The 16,852-nt window shown below is 45.9% G+C and overlaps 1 protein-coding gene and 1 long non-coding RNA gene across 13 annotated transcripts in view; one reads left to right on the forward strand and one right to left on the reverse strand.

Annotated features, from left to right (window-relative positions):
- The window catches only part of LOC105471557 (CD44 molecule (IN blood group)), an 89,800-nt gene extending 77,391 nt beyond the window's left edge, over positions 1-12,409 (reverse strand). For 9 of the 11 annotated variants that reach the window (XM_011724093.3, XM_011724092.3, XM_011724091.3 and 6 more), the window contains exon 1: positions 12,037-12,385. In XM_011724093.3, coding sequence (XP_011722395.1) covers positions 12,037-12,103 — 67 coding nt within the window. In that variant the 5' untranslated portion in view covers positions 12,104-12,385. Of the gene's footprint in view, positions 1-12,036 lie in introns of all 11 variants that reach the window. The other 2 variants (XM_024789613.2, XM_011724085.3) reach the window with 1 other exon arrangement.
- A 94-nt stretch (positions 12,410-12,503) lies between these two features.
- On the forward strand, positions 12,504-16,318 carry LOC105471558 (uncharacterized). 2 transcript variants are annotated; one of them, XR_981213.3, is made up of 3 exons: positions 12,504-12,670; positions 13,451-13,718; positions 14,750-16,318. It is a non-coding gene; the product is annotated as an uncharacterized lncRNA (long non-coding RNA). The 2 variants fall into 2 exon arrangements; XR_981212.3 differs by having other exon boundaries at positions 12,508-12,670; positions 13,454-13,718; positions 14,750-16,317.
- The last annotated feature ends 534 nt before the right edge of the window (positions 16,319-16,852 follow it).

Here is a 16,852-nt window from a genome sequence, read left to right on the forward strand (position 1 = left end):
TCCATGTGATGCATGGGGTCAAATCCTTCATACTGTGCCCATAGCAGACATCACTAATGGATCACAGCACTCTCTATACCTGAGCCAAGGTTTGACTTCTTAGCACAGCATTTTAGGAGGCCTCTAGGCAGTCAATGAGAAATGTTCCTTGAGCTAAAATCTATTTGTTATTGCCACAGTAGGTCTTGTTTGGGATTCATTTAAATTGCCACTCTCTAACCCAGGCAAAGTTGCCAAAGTTCTTTCTCACTGTTGGAGCTGGCCTGCTTCTGAACTCTGTCTAGCACTGTCTGAGAGGGTGATTCATGAGAACTTCTGAGTTTCTGGGGCAGAAAAATTGGGTCTTCTGCCAGTGGACAGTGCCACTGTTACTTGATTGCCTGGAATCTGTCCAACCTCATCTCTCACTGTTCTTAACATGAATTCTCTTATCCAAGCAGGCTGACCCCTCCCCCGGCCCCAGTCAAGCCATTCTTACTCCCCACTTAAAACTCCTGGCTCATGTTTTGCTCTTTTCTGGGTTTCTCTCTTCTCCCCTCTCTCTGTCCATCTTCTTTTCCACGTTCAACTCATCCTCAAATTCCTTGAAGCCTTCACATACAGTCGAGACGTCTGTTTTTCCTGATCTTCTGACACTTGGTTATGCTCTCTTGCATAATTCTTTCACCTGATTAACTTTACTTCCACCAAACGGTAAGCTCCCTGAGGACAGAAACTAGGTCTTCCGCTTTCCTCATTTCTGTCCACAGTGCTAATACATTTTAAGGAAATTTTAAATTGGTCAGTTTGTCACCATCTTATAACTGGAGAGACAGAGGCAACTAACAAGGGAAGGACCTTGCCCACAGTCACCCTGTGACTAAGAGGGAGAACCTCTCCTGGCTACGAGTGGGTTCTCACTTCTAGAATACTGTGTCTGTATGATTCGCTGGAGAGACAGATGACTGAACCGTATCTGCAATAATCGAGGGCATTGCACAGGATATGAGATCTGAGCACATCTGTGATTTTATTTCAACTAATGGTCAGTAGATTCCAGATGGGTATAAAGTGAGCACAAGAAGAAGGAGCTATGATCTGACCAAGGACATTCAGTGACGGATAGAATGCCAGAAACTAGCCTTATATGATAGCCTCTGACACACTTTGACAAACTTCTAAGTAATGCAATCTCTATGATTTCCATTTTTTCTTTCTTTTTCCTGACCAAGAATTTATCTGGTTTTATGATGAAAAGAAATTTTTACTGGGGGTCTGGAGGACTCTCAGAAGAAGCAGAAATTCACCATCTCACAGGCCTACCTTGCTCAGTGCCTTGATTTGGGAGAAGATTATATATAATCTTTTGTTTTGTCTTGCTTTTTTTCCCCTAGATTCTCAGGCTACCCTAGTTGCATAGGATACTAGTGCTCACCCTGTAAGTACTGCTTTGTCTGAATATTGTGATTAATTTTGTACCAACAAGTTGCAGGGATTGCTTGCGGAAAGCTGGCAAGTCCAAGGTGCTCATGAAGCTCTGAGAGTGAAGGGAACAATTTTTCTCTCCTTTGGAGGTTGGTTTTTCTGGCCATGTGAAGCAATGTTTTTTAAAGTACAATATAAAGAGTACAGTGTTCAGATCCTGCAGGTAATCCCAGGACTGACTTCCTGCAGTTTCAGTTGTGTGACTGGGACATGTTGCTAACTTCTCTGGCTAGAGCTTCTTCATCTGCTCGCCTTCCACATGGTCTAGAGGATTCTATGGAGTACTATGGGCAAAGCACTTTCTCCCTACGAGTCACTCTTGCCGATTGGAGTTAAAGTGTAATTGGGTCCATATGTTTATTTCTGGCATGGATTAATAATTCACTTTTGACATTTAATACAAATCAGGCATCAATTTTTTTTGACACTGCATTATGGTGGTTTTATGTTATTCTTTCCATTAGGTTTTATGAGGCTTAGGTGTTAGTAAGCCCACAGAGTGACGAATTTATAGAACATGAGTCTGAAAAGGACTTCACAGATCAACTAGAATCCAACTCTCATTTTACACGTGGAAAAACAGAGGTAAATAGGGGTGAAATACTTTGCTTTGCAGCACATAGTGAATCAGTAATAAAAAGAAGCTAAGATATAATAATCATTTCTATTCTTGGGGTACCTTCTATGAAATAAACATTTAGCTTTAGACATTATGTTCTAAGTATTGTTCCAGACACTTAACAAGTGCAACTGCCCAAGCTCATGCTGCTGTTAAGTGGCAAGAGTGGAATCAACTGGTATGTGGGTCCCCCTGTCTTGTTCCATTGTCTTTATACCTTCTAAAGGACTCTCCTCAAAGCCAGACCTCCTCATTTTCATTATACCACACCAAACATCTGATTATATGGAGGTGATTTTTAGTCTGGGAGGTTTACAAACCATTGACTGAAAGAAACAACTGCCCTTTTATTCCTCTGGCATGGTGACCAAAAAGCCAACAATTTTTCTCTGAGGATTGTTGAGAACATGACTCTAAGGTTTGGGGTCTTTTTATACACGAGGCCAGATTTGGAAGTAAAGGTGTAGACAAAGAGACAGTCAGACCTATAGGAAATCCAGATCCCCATTCTACTGGACAAAATACAATGAGCTGTAAACTTTCCCTGCCTTGTGTTACATTTCAAATCTCAAGAAAGAACTCTTTAGACTGAAGAGAGTGCAGAGAACAGAAATTTCAAGGGGGGAAGGGGGTTGAGGATTGCTACAAGCAGCAATGGAGAAAAATGAAAGAAGATTTGTATAGACCAGAAAGAAAAAAAAATGAAGAAAAAGAATTAGACAGAAGCTATAAAAATCACGAAAAATAAGTAACAGAGATGGCTTTGCTAGCCAAGTATAGAAACGTTATTAATTCAGTAAGCCATCCAAGTGTTTACTGAGTACTCACTATAATTGGGGAACTGTGCTGACTGCTCAGGGCTATTATGAATATGAAAATGTGTAGAGCGTTTGGGCTTTTCCCTAAGGAGCTTTTATGCTCACTGACAAAAGAGAAGAGATAGCCATTATACGCCACCCCTTAAACTTTCTCTTTTTAAATGGAGATGTGTTTGTGAGGTTTTTATGAATTTTCAGGGGGAACAATAGGAGAAAGTAAGTCACTTAAGGGAGTCTACAGGAATGTACCTGACCTCTAATGATATTGTAAAGACAACTAGTCTCACCACAGAAGATCCACTGCAAAAACAAACTCCTTAACAGGAGATTTATTCCCCAAACTTTTATCCCCTCTGTGTGAGCAGCACTCTTGTGGGTTACCTGAATTCCCCTCCCCCTCTTGCAGGCTAATGTGGGCCCAGCAACTCACTGGTGGCTGCAGAGCTGACATCAGCTGGTTTCCTGCAAGATGGTGCTTAGTTAGCTCTGTTGGATTCTGGTTTTTGGACTGCACACATTCAGCAGAGGCAACATCTCTGATTGGCATATAGTAGGTACTCATTTAGAGCGTGCAAAGACTGGGGCTAGAGGCTTGGGCAGAAATGTCCTTCTAAGCCACAGGCAGGAGACCAGGTGTTGGATGCATGGAATTGTTTATTTCCCTGGCATCTTTTTTTTTCTTTTCTTTTTAGACTGAATTTCGCTCTTGTTGCCCAGGCTGGAGTGCAACAGCGTGATCTTGGCTCACCGCAACCTCCGCCTCCCGGGTTCAAGTGATTCTCCTGCCTCAGCCTCCCGAGTAGCTGAGATTACAGGCATGTGCCACCATGCCCAGTTAATTTTTTTGTATTTTTAGTAGAGATGGGGTTTCTCCTTGATGGTCAGGCTGGTCTCGAACTCCCAACCTCAGGTGATCAGCCCGCCTCAGCCTCCCAAAGTGCTGGGGTTACAGGCATGAGCCACCATGCCTGGCCCTCTCCCTGGCATCTTAATGTGCATAATGGTGAACACTTACAAAGGGGCTTTACTGTTACCATGCTACTATCTTGGAAAGGAAGTGGAAAAAGATGCTGCCTAGTCCCATGATTGGTGTGTGGGTCCTCCGAGAAGTCACTGCAGGCCTGTTTAAGTGTAAAGAGATACATTAAAATTGAAAAAAAAAATCAAAAGTTGGGGGAAGGGGACTGGAATCTGGGATGAGTCCCCATTCCCAGGAAAAGGCCTGTGTCCCTTCCAGTGGACTGAACCAGATGTTCCCAGGGGGCCTTGCCTCCTCCCTTCCTGGGTGGCTTTTTTCTCAGTGAGGGGTACCCGGAGGAAACTCTCTTGCTCCCTGATGGGATGGTCACATGCTGGGCCAAATAGAAGCCTGGTTGTCTGGTTTAGGCTAGGGCTGGAGAGAAGGGCTATAGCACACTTCCAGCTTTTGCCAAATTCCTTGTGCCCTGGATATGTACAACCCTACTCTTAACAGTCTCTTTTCTCAGAGTTTCCCTCCCTCCCTCATCCATTCTAGCCAGTAGAGAGAAGACCCTGGAACCAAGGGCCTGTAGGCTGAGGGCAAATATTTTGCTGCTATTTGATTAGCTCATTTCCCAGTCAAAGTTCTAGATGATGGAGAACCACTAATCAGCCACCTTCACCTTTCATCCAGGTGACAAATAATGAAGTGATAATGAACAAACAACTCAATTCACATCCCTTTCAGCCCTACCTTATCCTAATGAACAAACAACTGAATTCACATCCCTGTCAGTCCTACCCTATCCTCAACTTTCCATCACATAGAAGAGAGTAGAGCTTCTGTTCAGAGATCGGAATGAATGAGTCAACTCAGAATATGCATTGGAAGAAGTTTCCGTTACAACTTCCTCCTCCTTCATTTTTGCAGTTCTAGCGCCTTTCTCTGACATCATATTTAAAAGCTCTGTGGATGTTATGACCTCACCCACAACTAGATTCCCAAATGAAGTTTTTGAAAACAACTACAGTACTTCCAGGTACAATCGTCTGGATTTCTGGGGTGCCTCGACATCTTAATATACGAAGAGAAGCACTCTAATGTAGTGACAAAGAGCATAAACTCTGTAGCCAGACGTGAGTTTGAATCCCAGCGCCATCACTTATCAGCTGCACGGCCTTGGGCAAGTTACTTCAATTATCTGTGCCTCAGTTTCCTCATATGTAAAAGACAGATAATATCAGCACCACCTTCATGAGATCAGTGTTTGGATTAAACAAGGCAGTATATAGGAAACAATTAGAATGGCGCTGGTACATGATCAACACTCTGTGTTTGCTATTATTACTAACAGTGGTGAGAGTTCTCAGAAACATAGAACTTATGCAAAGATGCAAGCAGAAAAAGCATAAGAGCTCTCAAAAACAAATGAATTTTCAGGCACTGCCAAAGGAGACTTGCAATGCCACAACAGCAGATGCTCAAAATGACTGGTGTATATGAATAATCTCTTCCCTAAACTCCAGAGTTTTGCAATTAACCTTTACTTTTAAAAGCTGAAGACCTGAAAGTTTTTGGGACCTGAGTTTTGCAAATCACCTCCTTGGTGACTCAGTCCCTCCCCACCCACCTGAGATCTGTCTGCCCACACTTGCACTTAGCAGGGACACTTGCCTCAGGAGGACACACCCAGGCAGCCAGTGCACCTCAAACTCGGGGAGATCTGGCTCTGCGAGTTTCCATTGTTCCCCACCCCCACAAGACCCACCCCCTCATTCTGTGTTTGTCTCCCTGTCTCTCGAGTCTAGCTGGGCAGACAATCTTCAGGAAAACAAAACCTGCCCCAGTTATGGGTAATTTCTGACATCACAAGCTCTGTAGAGAGGAGACATGGTTTGCCATTGCCAAAGTGGCTCCCTGTTGGATGTCAGGATTCCCTATGGATTTGCCCCTGAAGAAGCTACAGTAGTATCCGGCCAGACAACAGCTTGATAATTGCCCAAAGAGACCAACAGAGAAGGCAAGAATCTCCTGTGTAGTACTTCTACTTCTGTCCTCTGCCACCACCTTCCAGAAGCAGGTGTTGGGGCTGGAGGAGTGTGGGCCTCTCACCCAAGGATCCTAACCTCATATCAGTATCTCCAAAATAACTAGAACTCCAATCTGGCTGCTGCTGGGGTGTGTTCTTGTTTTGAGGCTTAAATTTGGGGTTGGTGTCTTCATCTCATTGGCTCCCACTCCCTTCTCAGCCCAACTATCTAGTAACCCTGTCTTTAGCCAGATGTCCCCAGCGGTCACAGCAGGCAGCCACCAAAGCCACAAACAAACAGATGAGTGAGCTCACTGTTTGGGGCAGACCAAACATGAGGCCTGTGGTGGGCAGTCAGTCAGCCAAGCGCCCTCCTCAGCCCTGTCCCGAGCAACACAGCCGTCACTACGGTTCTCACTTACACATGAATGTATTTGCACCTTAGCCATACTGACAGCATGCTTCCATATATATAGATAGCATGACTTATATTCTAGACATTCGTTGAAGTTCAACAGTTATGTGTCAATACTACTGGGATCTGGGCCCACAAAAATGAATGTGACATGATCCTTGTTATCTGGGGACTCCCCCAGTGCTGCAGAAGACGGACAGGAGAAGATACATTGGAATTTGTTTTCTTGTGGTTATTTTCCCCTTTAAGGGGCATGAAAGTCTTTAGCATTTTGGCATCACCAATTCCCACCACACACATAGATCCATCAGGCACGTACTTACAGGCACACCTGCGATGTATATATGTCCACATCCAGCAAACAAGAATCAAACATGTGGCTTATCTTGGTACGTCACACAGTGGGGTGACTGAGCAATGGAGAGAGGAGGAATATGAAAGACTTATCTCCAAAGTACACATGTCCTGGATCAAACATTAATTTAATTGACACCATCCTAGTTAAGGAGTTGTAAAGATGTGAATTTCTTTATGCAAAAAGCATTTTTTTAAAAAAGCGTTTGACTTTCAATTACATGAAGTCATGTATTTATTTGTGGAAAAATATATAAACATTTAGTCAAAATATACACTATACATCAATTGGTAGAGTGTTTGCATATTTGAGATCCTGACTCTCCTGGAAAATCTGGAACACACAATGACTGTATCCATGCCAGACCAGACTCCAGAACCACAAACTTTAGAAAGCACCCCTTCTGGTTTACTCTGGCAAATTGGGCTTGCCTTCCAAACCCAGTTGGGCAGTCGTGGGGGCTACACTTAAAAAAATTCAACCTGCTAAGTGAGTGAAAAGTGGGATTCAAATTTAAGGTAGAAGGTATCAACCTACCCTGCCATTCTAAAGAATGCCTGCAACCTTCCCATTAAAGCAGGGACACAAAGGAAGTTGAGTCATCGGCTTCTTGCTGTTCAAACCCCAGAATTTCTCTCTGAGGCAGAAAAAGATCCCCTTTGAAAACTACACGGTGCCTGGTAGTATCTGCCACGTGCTTCAGCTCATTCTTTCACAAGAACTACTTCCCTTTCAGGCTCTTGGCTGGAGTGAGCTAAAGTGAAGGTGCTGGGGAAACACAAGGGCAGTTACTCTCTTATCCCCAGCCCCAGCCCCAGCCCCAGCCAGGAGGCAGTGCTGGGGAGGCCCAGGTGATCTCCAACCACCTCCTCTCCATCAGTGGACCCCAGCCTTGAAGCATCTGACACTGCAGGTGGATCCAAAACCTCACTTGGGTGGCCATGTGTCACCTAGAGCCACACACTGGGTTTCAGTTCAAGACCCATGTCAGCTTCCTGCCAGGGGTCACACAACCTACTAATGAGATGTGAGGAGTGGGTCTCTGGGTCAGTGCAGGTGAAATGCTTGCCAGGTCAGAGTGAGAGCTCCTGTAGTGCTGCTTTCCTAATATTCAGGCAGAGGGCATTGCCCTAACTTGTCTCGTAGACAAGCAACCACCTCTCCCTTTATTCCAAGCCTGCAAATGAGAGCATGTCTGGGAGGGCAGCTGGACTCTGATAAGGGAAGTGACTTATTTTAGTTACAAATAACTTGGTTGGCATCTCTGATATCTGTGGCCAAACCTGGGGAGACAGGCCAGGGCAGGACAGCCAAGAGTCCACAGCCTGCCGGGGTGGAGAGAGAAGCCACCCATGCAACGCTTTACGTATGCTAGCCACAGGAGACAGGGAGTGTGGGAGAGCCACGCAGAGTTTTCAAAGTCCTCCAGACACGTAATGAATTGAAGGAGCATAAGCACTGGAGTCTAACATAGGAGGATGTTAGATGGCAGGGAAATCCCAACTCCACCACTGGACCCTGGGGCAAGTCATGCCATCTCCACAAGTCTCGATCTCTTTATCTAGAAAATGTAGTTAAGAAAGTGCTAGGTGTACAGGGCTGTTGGGAGGCTTAGATAAGATATCCTGTGCTACCCCCTGGCTTCATGTCTAGCATAGAGTCAGTGCTCCCTGAGTGGTATTTCCTAGGGACTCAGGACTTAGGGCCCTGCTTTACATAGGACCATATGGTACCATAGCAGAGTGTCAGGCTTTTGAAACTTCGGTGCTCCTAATCATCTAGTGATGTTCCAGGAGGTGCTAGAAGCCCCAGGACAATACAGAGAATCTTTCTCAAACACCAACGCTGCTATATGGTCAAAAATATATGTCATGATTATTGCATTAAATTCAAATTGGGTATATTGTAGAGTAATATATAAAATTGTAATGACTGTGTAAGGTAGTATTTAAGGCGTGAAACAAATGTTGTTACCCCAGTAGATCACACCCTCCCCGCCCAGTGCAGGGGTTGGGGTTGAGGCTCCCACAGTCCTCATGATAGAGATATATGAGAGACCAGTGAAAAATGCCCTGCCCTAATATCTTAACAAGTCTCAGAGAGGGGAAGTCACTAGTCCCTCTCTTTCAGGTTTTCTAAATGATCCTTAGAGTTCCCATCTCTGAGTCTATGACAATGAGTCAGGAAATAGTTCCTGAATGAATGGAAGGGAATCTGTCATAAACTAAGAATTCTATGCTGTCCAGCATCCCCTCCTTTGTGGGGCAATTTGGGAAAAAACAAACGGAACATTTTCCTTCTGGCTGCCAGCCTCCCACACACGCACTTGTCACCATGCCTTTGCAGGAAGTAGATGTCCAATGTGTGAATGGGGAATACCTCAATTAATCAATGCTAGCCCCAACAGAGATGAAGCTTTGCCTCTTTGCTTCTTCACATGGGAAAACACAGCCAAAGTTCTAACTCCCCGCAAGGGGCGGAGTCTCTAATGCTCAATTAGAGAGAAAAGAGCAGAAAGGTATGTGCCAACCCCAAGCCCCAGGACTCTCAGACGTTCACCTCTTTCTCAACACCAGGCATGCAATTCCCAAGCAAAGAGCCCCTCGCCCACAGAGAAAAGGAGATGCGTGTGAATGAAGGACTCATCCCTGCTGGCCTCCACCAAGGGTCACTTTCTTCCTCCTACACAGGACCCCTAATTCAAGATATCTGTTCCCCAACTCAGAGTTTCTGGGTCCAATGTCACTTAACTACATTTGGCCATTTCTCCACTTTTTGCTTTCCCATACAAAGACTGGATCCCCTTCTCTTCCCGAAAGCCTTGCTCCTTTCCAAAGTTTCCTCTTGGTTGTCCAGAGTCCACCACTCCCCAGAATGGGGCAACAAGAGCTCCTTTCCTTCCCCCTTCCTCCTTCTCCCTCCCGCCACCCACCCCATGCCCAGCCCCAAGCCCTGTGACAAAGTCATGTCTCCTTTCCAAGTCTCAGTTCCTGCCAAACAACTTTACAAGCACATGAAAGTGAGGGCCGGGGCAGTTATTGCTACTGGCACTTCATTGTGCTTCCTCTAAATGATGCTGCGCAAAGGGGCCGTGGAAACTCGGGGCAGGAGGGAGCCTGCCGGTCTCTGGGAGAACCTCAAGGGTTAGGACGTGCCAAATATTTGGAGGTGGGGCCCTTTAGAAGAATCAGGGAGACAAGTTGGAAGGAGTCAGGAGTCAGAAAGCCCAAAGACAAAGCAGAAGATGGCACTGGTAGGTAACATACAAATAAACTTCCCTAGAGGCCATAGGGAAACCACCAGGGCCCTCTTCTCTGAGGCCAGGCCCAGGGCTCTCCCTGATCTCCAACTTGACTCTTCTCTCCCATCCTGAGTGTTTCCACTTTTCAAGGGCTTATTTGAACTCCAGTCCCTTTTGGAACTTTCCCTAAGGCCTAGAGTCCACCAAAATCCTTTCCTCCTTGAATCCTTTCCAAGTTTGTCCATCTTATACAGTCTAACATATTATAAGCCTAGGCTTTGGAGCTCAGTGCAGCTGGGTTTCCATCCAGCACTGCTCCTGGCTATGTGAATGCCAGCAAGTCACTTAACCTCTCTAAGCATCAGTTTTCCTCCTGTCAAACAGGCCTGATAACAGGAAACTTCTTACTAGGCCATTGTGAGGGGAGAATGAGATAACACATGGAAAGGATTTAACATAATGCCTGGCACAGTGAAAATATACAGTACATGGTAGCTAGTGCTGTATTGCTTTTTTTTTTTTTAACAGAGTCATGCTCTGTCACCCAGGCTGGCTCACTGCAACCTTAGCCTCCTGGGTTCAAGCAATTCTCCTGCCTCAGCGTCCCAAGGAGCTGGGACTACAGGTTTGCACCACCACACTGCTAATTTTTGTATTTTTTGTAAGATGGGGTTTCACCATGTTGGCCAAGGCTGGTCTCGAACTCCTGACCTCAGGAAATTTGCTGCCTCAGCCTCCCAAAGTCCCGGAATTAGAGGCATGAGCCACCATGACCAGCTGTGTTATTGCTGTCATTATTATTACTATTTCAGCTTCAGTAGTATAAATCCTAGATCCCCAAATCCCCACCTAGTAATGACCTCCTACTCACACAGAAAGGGAGATGCATGTGCACAAAGAACTCATCCTGCCTAGCCTCTACCTAGGGTCACTTTCTTCCTACTGCAGAAAGTAGGAAGATACAGAAAGCAGAAAGTAATTCAAGATAAGTTATACTGGGTACGCAATCTAAAGTAACCAGGTGGGACTGCGTTTCACTTTCTCAGTACCCCCGTGGAACTGGGTTAATAAATATTTGCTGAGTAGAATTTACTGCATGCAGGTTGAGCTGTCTTAATGACCCAGCTGGCACTTCTTAAGAGAAAAATTAATTTTGGCCAGCGATAAGCGAATTGGCTGTGTAATTATCTGTACATATATAGACAAAGAAAGAGAATGCTTGGAATTGAGCCGTGCTAGAATATACCTTACACGCAGCCCCTCCCCTTCATAGCACTGATCCTGTTGGGATGAGATATTGGAGTCCTAGCCCCAGTGTCCCTGATGTCGCGCTGGTATCAAGGCTCTTCTCTCTGCTCTGAGGCTGCCAGGCAGGGAATATGAGCCACCTTACCGTTGAGATTTCCCCCACACTGATTGGCAGAAGCAGGAGGTAGCAAGGACCAAGCAGCTGGTCCAGTGGTTGCCTCTCCTATTCATGCTCCCTGTCCCAGGCTGGAATCTCATGGAGACCCAAGACTTCACCGCAGAGCTGGTTCAGGCTTCCACAGCGCTAAGGTGGCAGTGGCAGTGCGGACTGTAAGCTTTGGAACAATGCTCAGTGGGTAGTTGGGAGAACCCAGGACCCCTTTCTGGAAAACCCATTGCCAGCCAGTCTCACACTTGCAATTGTGACCCCTTCTGTGACCACCTTGGTAACAGCCATTCGCCCTTTTCTAGCCCCAGTTCCTGCCCCGCCTAGCTCTGCCCTGCCTAGACACAGCCCGGTGGGGCTTGACGAGCCCTTGGGCACAGGAGCCTGTTAGTCCAGACACTGACTGAGCGCATCCAGGAGAAGGGTTACTTTCTGCCATGTGCTCTAGCTCTAGCGACCTCGCCCAAAACTGCGTGCCGGCAGCCTGCCCAACAAACTTTCTTCTCTTTCTCTTTTTCTTTCAACCAAACGGTGCTTCCACAGACACATTCTCCAACGGTTTAGCGCAATCCCAGCCCTGCTTTCCGGAGCCCAAAGCACTTCGCAGGCAACTCACTTGACTCCAGTCCCCCAGCGCCGACTCAGCCGGAGGGGCTACCTCCGGGTTCGCGCTGCGCACCCCGCACCCATCTTGCTGCCCAGGATGCGGCGGGCACTCACCGATCTGCGCCAGGCTCAGCTGCAAGAGGCAGAGTCCCCAGGCTGCGTGCCACCGAAACTTGTCCATGGTGTCCAGAGAGAACGGAGGGCGCGGGGGAAAGGGGCTGGAGGATCCCTGAGCGCGGGGCAGGGGCCGGTGGAGGACGGGACGAGGATGGCGGACCGAACCTGGCAGAGGCTGGGGTCCGCTGGGCAATGAGGCTGCCTCGGAAGTTGGCTGCAGTTTTTATTCGAGGCTTAAAGTGACCTAAGACGGAGGGAGGGAGCGAGCGAAGGACACACCCAAGCGAGGGGGGCTGTGACTAAGCAGCCGGCAGAGGTTTAAAGAAGTAGCAGCCCTCCTGGGCGGGCCCCTCTGCCTCCGCCCCGTGCTCTGCTGAGGTTGCAAATAATCGGGGCTTCCGTGGACGTGGGTCGGGGAACCTGGAGTGTCGCGGGGTGCTTGTGCCTCCGAACCCCACCGGCCCCTGCGACCCGGGACGCACTGGCTTTCTTCTCTCGCTGGCCCCGAGACGTCAGGACAGAGGATGACTGCATCATAAAAGCTTGCACCGTTGGGTTCAGCCTTTGGCCTCTCTTTTCCCGCTAAATTTCTCTTTGAATCCGACTGGAGAAAGATCTCTGGGTTACACAGGTAGTTGGATATCCTGGGAGAGGAGCTGGAGACAGGGCGAGGTCTTGCCCTGGGTGGCGCAGTGCCTCCATGCCCACAGTGGGGAGTGAGGGGTGGGGAGTTGGTGAATCTTCTAGGTGGAAAGAGGGAGAGCTCATTCTTTTCCCCCTCAAAAACAAGTGAAGTCCACATGGCTTGAATAAGTTTTTGCTTCTTGGCAGAACGGCTCAGGGAAAGCTACTGATGGCCGGTCATAGGGCTGGCATTTGGCTCGGCTAACCCATGTGTTCAAGCCAGTGGGTGTGGGCACCTCTCTCCACACACATGCTCATTCATCTTCCTAAATACCCTTCCATCCACCCATCCATCTATCCACCCATCTTTCCTTATGTCTTTCCGGGACTCTCACATCCATGCATCCTCTTGTCCATCCACTAACCACTTAGGTCCATCCATCATCCCATTCATTCATTAATTCTTCCAGCCACACATCTTTTAATTTATTCATACACCTATTCTTCTATTCATCTTCCCATGCAACTTCTCAATCATCATTCCACACTTCCTTTTTCACATCTCTTCATAAACCCACAACCATCCACTATCCTCTTCTCCACCCATCCACCCACATATCTGTTTATTGATATATCCACTCATTTCCCATCTGTCCATGATCAACATATCCACCTGTCATTTTATCCATTCTCTCATCCACCCATACATTCATCTGTTATTTTTTGCCCCCATTATCCTCCTTTCTGTGTAAACATTAATTCATTTTCTCCCACCTCTTCTACCCAGCAGATCTTAAAGAGAGGAAGAGATTGTAATATTCTTCAGGGGAAGCCTTTTGAGATTGAAATATCATACTTTGAATGATAACTCTATATCTACCTATAATACACTATGGTTTAATGTTTGGAAATCAAACACAGTATTTATTTTTCATGTGAACTACTAAAAGTAAATCTGCAAGGACTTCTTGCCTGGTGAGTTGCACAGAAAATGAAAGTCATTATCAGTGGCTGTGGCAAGACTGAAGGAACCATGCCAGAACTTCTGAGGGAAGGTAAGATTTTGTTATTTATTTCAAGAAATTGAAAAGTTGAGAGGAATGCACCCAACTATCCACCTATGCATTCATTCATCAAACATGTAATGAGTGTTGTGGGATATCAAGGTAAACGAGACCTGGCGCTATCTCCAGGGCCTTCACCCTCTGGTAGGGAAACTAACTCACAAGCAGGCCTTTACCATGCAAGGTGAAATATGTTGCAAAATATGTGTGTTCAGGGTGCTACCGTTCCTAGAGAAGGGAGTCACACTGTCTCCTGGAGAACACCAGACAGTCTTCACAGGGGAAGTGATATTTGAGGCAGACCTCAAAGGAGGAGGAGGAATTCTTCAGATGAAACTACAGGGACAAGTCATTCACAGGTGGTACTGTGTAATGATGAACAGCCTGGATTCAGGAGTCAGAACACCTAGATCCAAACCCTATTTTGACTGCTTCTTAGTCGTGTGACATTGACTAACGCAATTAGCTCAATTTTCTCAAGTATAAAATGGGCTTAATAATAGTATCTATGTACTCCATAGAACTGATGAGGATTAAATGACTCAAAAGCCCTGCATGTATTAAGCACTAGATTTATGTCTATATATGCATGTAGTAAGCACTTTAAATAAGTGTTTGCTGTCATTACTAAAAGCAAAATTATGTTTGAGCATAGAAAAGTGAAAGAACATGGCTTGTCCAGAGAATGCAGAACAATGTCAGCTGATCTGAACATAGATCAGATGAAGGGGCTGGGGGAAGATAGCAGACATGAGGTTACAGGTGTGGGGAGTACAGAGTGTAAGCTATGCCAGGGAGTTTGAACTTGATCCTGTAGGAAATAAGGAGCCAATGTACATAGTTAAAATTATTATCATTATTATGTTAAAATATGCATAAGATAAAATTTACCGTTTCCCCCTTTTAGAAGCGTATATATCCGTGGCATGTAGTACCTTAACAGTATTGTGCAACCACCACCATTGTCTAGTCCAGTGCAAACTTTTCTGTTTGACTAAAGACTACTCCTCTTGCATTTTCAGGAAGAGTGTTTGGGACTGAAAAATCCTTGTCTGGATCTAGTCCTCAGCCACTCAGAAGCTGGCATGCCATGACTCAAAGAGCAGCCAGTCTGGAATGAAGACAGTGCCCCGAAACTCCCACCTGAAGAGCCGGTGCTTGGAAAATGCTGCCAGTCTGCAGGAAAAAGTTGTTGCTGCTGCTGTCTGCGACCAAGAGGACACTTTATTTCTTGAAACAACTGGGGGCAAACTGACTCCCAGATAAGACTTCAGGCCCTACCCATGTGAGAAACCAGCCCTGGGAGGTTCCATGCACAAGAATACAGGACAATGAGCAGCTTTGCTCACCTCATGCAACCTCCAGGGATTTCAGCTTCCTTTTCTTGGAGGAAGAAAGTGAAGTGACATGGGGAGTCACTAGGAGCAATGTCTGTCTTACTGTGTTTCATGGAAACTGGAGGTTCTTTAGAGACCCCTCAGAAGCAGACATAGTGGTCAGAGTAAAAGCTTAAGAGTAAGCTGTGCCTCTCCCTCCCCAGGCCCCATCCCAACCACAGAAGTTCCACCTGCGTCAGTTTTATATACCAGACTACTGCATGAAATTACATTTTGACAGAGGATTATTCTTTAAAAATATATAAATCTACCAAACTAGGCCATATCAAGTCCTGGTCCCTTCTCCATTAGTGCAGTAAACAATTCCACCAAGGAATAAACAGGTCTGAAAGTGCTTTGCAAACTGTAGAAGGGCATGCAAATTCTAGGGGCTGTAATTAGGATTCTTCTCCCCAGCAGCGGGGAGTATTTTGTTTGCCTTCTTCCCGATAGTTTGGTGAGGGACTGAAGTCATTTGCCCCCATACCACAAATGACTCATTTCAAATAACAGACCCGGTGACTTACTGAGTCAAGGCCCACCTTTGGGAATTCCTGGATCACCTCTTTGAGCTCCCCTGTCATCCACTTTCCATTCCAAATACACCTTGCCTACTTCAGTGGTCACACAAACCCTTCCAAACTCTTAGATGCTTGATATCTATTGTGTGTTGCACCACCTTTCTTTCTAAGCCAAACCATGGGATGTGGGAAACTGGAAAGGAAACTTGAATTGATTTGAGTTGACATGAGGTCACACTATTTGGAAAAAATCCAGAATGCAATCAGCAGCCTTGGACTGAGAAAGCCCAGGTCTGAGCATTGTCTTGCCCCCTTATCAGAGGATGACTTAACCTATGGGAGTTTCGGCAATCCCAGCCACAAAACAAGGGTAATCAGACCTTTCCCATAGTTTATTATGAGTAGTCAGTGAAAGAAGATATCAAGACCATTTCCTGGGGTGCCTGCCACGTGGTGCGACTCAGTGACCTCTAAGATACCTGAGAACAGGGACATGTCCTTCTGTGGCACTAGCACATACTCAGCTCTCAGTCCCTAACATATACACTGTGCTCCATAAATAAGCATTACATAAATGCATGAGGGACTGTTATTTTTTTTCCTCCCATCAAAGCACATAGGGGTGTTTCAGGAATCACATGAACTAGTGGGTGGAAACACGTAGACAACTTGACGGTTTCTAAATAAATGCAAGCAATGACATCCTATTTGGGGTGACTGGTTCAGGGACACTTGAGTGTAGCCAGAGCATTACTCACTCTGGCAGACTAGTGTTCTTTGCTGAAATATTGGGGCCTGATGGCTTCTGACTGGTAGTAATAAATCCTGCTCCTCTCAAGCAACAAAAAACCAAATCTAAACCAAATGTGAGCAGGAGTGTGAAATGCAAAGCTGGGAGACCTTGGACCGAATCGTGGAATTCAAGGATTACAAATGCAGCAGGTCACAGACTTTTAAAGGAACAATATTTAATTATTTCATGGGATTGCTTCCCAGAAAAGGAATGATCTGGCACAGTAAAGAAAAAGTGACATTCCAGTTGAACTTTAACTCTTAAAAAGATTCATACTTAGTTCATATTCACAGTGTGAATTCTACATATACAAATGAGCAGTGGTGAAAAAAGCTTTTGTGAAATAATTATTAGTAAAGTCTAGATAAACCAGTAGCCGGGAAGCAAACTTCATGAAAAATAAATGACCTCCAAGGATTAGTCTCAAGCTAACCA

The sequence above is a fragment of the Macaca nemestrina genome, chromosome 12 (genome assembly GCF_043159975.1).
Source record: "Macaca nemestrina isolate mMacNem1 chromosome 12, mMacNem.hap1, whole genome shotgun sequence".
Taxonomy (NCBI): Eukaryota; Metazoa; Chordata; class Mammalia; order Primates; family Cercopithecidae; genus Macaca; species Macaca nemestrina.